General features: G+C 34.7%; 1 protein-coding gene across 1 annotated transcript; it reads right to left on the bottom strand.

Moving 5' to 3' along the window:
• Nucleotides 1-1,844: 1,844 nt before the first annotated feature.
• Nucleotides 1,845-2,972, bottom strand: LOC147381884 (agamous-like MADS-box protein AGL61). The gene has a single exon (XM_086429857.1). It carries the CDS (start codon nt 2,641-2,643, stop codon nt 1,993-1,995), a length of 651 nt encoding a protein of 216 aa, XP_086285983.1. The 5' UTR covers nt 2,644-2,972; the 3' UTR covers nt 1,845-1,992.
• Nucleotides 2,973-5,086: the final 2,114 nt, after the last annotated feature.

The following is a 5,086-nucleotide window of genomic DNA, read 5'->3' as shown; positions in this document are numbered from 1 at the left end:
ATGAGGTAGGTATTCTCGACTCTTTTCTTTGTTTTTATTAATAGATCTTATATCCATTGTCAATAGCTGAAGAAAAAAATAAGCAGTTATTGTCCATGGACTCACTTTCCATATAGCAAAATCAGCAGGATTTCTCTTCCTCAAGTCAACCCTTTCACCTGGTCTATTACACTCCAATGTGAATCAAAAGACAGAAAAGATAGAAAACCAAATGTGCATTCTTTATTTATAGCCTGCAGGACACATCAATGCAGCTATTCACGATAACACACAATAATACATAATAATAAATGAAATCCTTTTAGCAATTATCGACCATCTATAATCCTATAACACCATAACTTAAGCTCCAAAGCATGATCTGCTTAATATTTTTCCCCCCATTGTAAATCGGCCCCTGTATACTAGTCAATTTCTCAAATAAGCATATGAAGATCAATTTAGTTAAGGTGCCCTATTAGAGAAGTCACGAACCACTAAACAAGGAAAATGCAACGTTATAATCGATGTTCAACACCATGAAAGATAAGTGATACAGGGTTGTCAAAAGTGTAAATGGTATATGATCATTTGCACAAATATAGAGAGAAGTTTACCGATTCACGCCCAGAATTTCTATCCAAGTAGGTTTAGTTACTGATATGTCTAGTTCTCTTTCTTAAATGTGTGAGATTGTGTCCAACTGTGGCATAACCCAAAGATCACATGTGTCTTGGTTACTCATCATCCCAAGAATGCTAAAACTCACACTGAGCTTGACAAAAATTAAAAATTAGTGAAGTCGACAACTTTTTTTTTTCTTAAAGTGTCGAAACTAGACAATAAAAATATTGAACTCAAAAATAAAATTTGTCAAACTTGACATGGTAAAACCCACCCATTTTTTTGTTTTCTCAAGTTTTTCCAACTAAAATGCATGGAAAGATCAACTTCAAACTTGACATAACGATTTGTGTAGATTATTTCAAACCAAAATAACCATCCTTGATACAATTTCATGCAAAAACAAATCAAAACAATTGAAAACCCCTGGCTTTATTTTTGTTATAAATCGTTGGAAAAAAAAAGTACTTTTAAAAATTCAAAATGAGAAGTATATCATTTTCATTCATCATTCATGATAAAAAAATCGTTGGAAATGATTGGAATCGCTATTGGAAAACCCAATTATGAAGAAGATGAAAAAAGGATAATTTCGGTATTTCAAAAATATTATAACCTAAGATGAGGTTGAGGGACCATTAAGAAAAGAAAGTTTTACTAAATGGACTATTAAGAGAAGCCTAAAACTTAAGGACTAATTAGAAAGAAAACCTTTCGCCAGGGACCATTAAGTAATTTTTCCTTAACTTTAAGATTCCACAGAATCTGGCTAACGCGCTTAATTAAGCATTTTGAACAAGAGTAATATTAAGCCAATCTGATTCAAATCTCATGATAACACATTACTTTGCCACTGGTTGGAAAATTACCTCCCACATATTTATATACTGAGAGCTTCAATTATCACACGAAATTTCACTTATAACACACCAATCTTGTATGTGGACAATGGTTTGATCATTGGTGTGTTGTAAGTAAAAGTTGGTGTTCCAATAGAATATATATAATTATTTTAAGCTATTAATGAAAACTTAACACATTATTATTTGACTCATCAGAGTTGACTCGTGAGTTGTTGACTTAATTTGACTCGACTGAGATTTTCATATGTAATCAACACTATAAAGTTCTTCCACTTGGAGTTAGAGGGAAGGAGATGTGGATTTCAAATACCGCGTTAATTAAAATTTAAAAAAAAAAAAATCCTGCAAAATCATAAAAAAGAAACACAAAGAATCAAGTACAGAACCTAAATAGATTTAAAGAAAAATAGAAAAATGTCTACAAACCTTATGACAACAAATACAAGGAATCAACATCTTTATTTTCTCCAAAATTTAAGAATTAAAATAGAAAACAGTATATTATAGTACATAAAGAATCAAACCATCAAAGTGATGGAAATTCGATGAGCAAAGGATCTTCTTCTTCTTCTTCTTCTTCAACAGCAACAGGCAACTCAACATCATCATCACAGATAACCTCTTTTAAAAAAGCCTCCATTTCTTCATCATCACTGCAATTTGGATCAACAATCCTCCTCGAGGATTCTTCCTCAAGCTTTTGTTTCTCATCAAGCCGATTCAATACGTTATCTCTAAGTTCACTCAACTTTTTATCCAAAACCTCAAGTTTTTCCAGAGAATTAATCTCTTCAACCTGTATCTTTTCCCACCAAAACCTAGTCCTCTCTTCCTCCATCTTCCTCAGATTTAACTCCAAATCCCTAATTTGATCAAAAACTACCGATTGATCTTCTGATCTGTTGTGGTTAGAATCAGAATCAGAGACTGTTGAATTGGAATTGGAATTGGAAGTAGATCCTCCATTGTAGTAACGGTTGATAACGGAATCGACAGAAGAGTGACCGAAGCAGAAGGGTTTTCCAGCGGGTGAGAAGACGATAACGGCAATCTGTGCGTCAGAAAGACGGCAAAACTCAGCAGCTTTCCCGAAAAGCCCTTTTCTTCTCTTGGAGAAAGTCACCTGTAATTTGCTTTGGCTTTCAATCTTCTCTATTTGAATCTTTCTCTTTCCCATTATTCCTCTCGATGATTCAGATAGAAACTTTATTCAGTTTTGGAGAATAAAACTCAGTCAGTCAGGCAGGAAGGAAGAAGACGACGGTTATGGAGCTCGCACAAGTCGAGAAAATGGGTTTTACCGAGAGAGAGAGACAGAGAGAGAGAGACAGACAGAGAGAGAGAGAGAGAGAGTTTGTATGTATCTGATGCTCTTCGGAGAAGACGACGACGGTTATGGAGCTCACAGCCTCGCACAGTCGAAACCCTCCATTACCGTTTACTTCGACTGCTTCTGCGCGTTTTAGGTTTGAGGTTGAGAGAAAATAAAAGTTTTGCAAGTAAAGTTTTGTTATGTAACAGGAATACACAGTCCCATATATATACATGTATTAAAGTTTTGTTGTAAAACATGAATATATAATATATATATTATATTATCGAATCGGATTTCGCAACATCCGAATTCATATTCAAAACTCATTCGAATATTAAAATAACATCCGAATCCGAATTCGATATCCGAAAATTTCGGATAATATCCGATTTTTTGAATTCGAATTCGGATTTCGACTATCCATTGACACCCTAGCTGTATCTACTCCTTCTAAAGAAATAAAAAATAAAAAAATAACCCAGAGTAGTGATAATATGGCTCGCGAGTGGTATACTCAATCAACTTCATGATATGACAAGTTCGTAGATCTGAAGGCCTTGGGATACATTTTGCACTTTCCCTCAAAAGTGTATCCCGAGGCATACATATCTACTGTTATCAAATTTTCCACGTCATGTAATCGATTGAGTATGCAAACTGGTGAGTCATATTATCAAGACTCAAAAAAAAAAAATTTGCTCACAAAATTTGGTTGATAGTGCTCACAGAATCTGTGATCGACCAATCACATGTGACCGCTTGTATCAATTAAAATTTCAATTTACGAAACTATCCTTGTTAGGCTTGACGTGGCACACACTTGACGCAAAACTCTCTCTCTGATCAAACATTTACGCGTTAACAGAAACAGAGTAACAAAGTTTGATCTACAACAAAACAAGAAGAACATGATCTGTTGCTCACCTGATGAAAGACGAGATTCTTGCCAAGATCACCAAAAAGCTCTACAACTCTCATAATGGCGATTTCAGAGGAGTTATCGAGATTATCGATGATAACGACCAGGGGCGAAGTTAGGATTCAACTCATGTGAGGGCAATGTAAGAGTAGAAGTTTTTTTGTGAGGGCAACAAAGATTGTAATTTTTTTTGTGGGGGCAACGTAACAATGAAAACTGTTTTGTGGGGACAATTAAGAGTGTAAAATAAATTGGGAGAGCAATAGTTCATTGTTCACTATTATTATTTATTACAATAGTTCATTACTTCAAAGAAAGTTTGAAAATTCTTATGGGGGAAAGTGCCCCCATTGCCCCCACTCTAAATCCTCCCGACAAAATCTGGATAACTGTGTGGCTTCCAATGCATCCTACTCCGCCTATAACTAATATATTCTTCGCCATCGCAAGAACTGGAGATCTACGAAGGGAGGGTGGGTTGGTGGTGTTGGGCACCTATATAGGGCAAAGTTCACATGTGGCAACAATCTAAAATAAATATTCTTCCGTGTTGTTAGAAAATTGACACATGTCGAGTCATCCTTTGCTGTCGGATCTTAAGTCAACACACCAGTTAATGGAATTAAATATGACACCATAATTTGTAGTACTTGGTAGTATACGTGGAGACAACTCGATTGAATTGGACTTCCAGTGTTTTCAAACCCTAGATTTGTTTGGTAAAACTCCTAGAGAGGTCCTCTATTCAACGATTGAACTCGTAAATTCCTGAAAAATGTTTGGCACAATGTTTGACTTTCTTTAATGCCTCTGAATATATATATAGGGCCCCGTTCAGCACCAAACATTTTGGCCAACATTTTAGCCAATCATTTTTGTCTTACATGGGTTAGAAGTTTTGGAATGGGCTGATTTGTTGTGAGGATGATCTCTATGGTGAGGAGATCATCCTCACCAAAAATCAGCCCATTCCAAAACTTCTACTCCCATGTTTACAAGTTGAAAAATCGTAGACCGTCCATTTTTTGTAAATCATTTTTGATGGGGTTAGAAGTTATGGAATGTGTTGATTTTTGGTGATGATGATCTCCTCACCGTAGAGATCATCCTCACCAAAACTCAGCCCATTCCAAAACTTCTAACCAATGTTTTGCAAAAATGTTCGGTGCTGAACATTTCCCACATATATATAGATATATATATATATATATATATAATATTTTCGTGAAAAAACAAATCAAGATTAATATTTATTTAAAAATATTAAAAATTATTATCTAAATGTTTATGATATATTACAATTTGACTCATACAAATCAACCTATGCATAAGAATCAAATTGCTCGATTGAAAAAGTCACGATTAATCATATATATATATATATAT

Source organism: Akebia trifoliata, unplaced genomic scaffold (genome assembly GCF_017979445.1).
Source record: "Akebia trifoliata isolate Shusen 1 unplaced genomic scaffold, ASM1797944v1 Contig00203, whole genome shotgun sequence".
NCBI lineage: Eukaryota > Viridiplantae > Streptophyta > Magnoliopsida > Ranunculales > Lardizabalaceae > Akebia > Akebia trifoliata.
The sequence above is the reverse complement of the archived record's forward strand: the minus strand, read 5'-3'. Positions and strand labels throughout refer to the sequence as shown.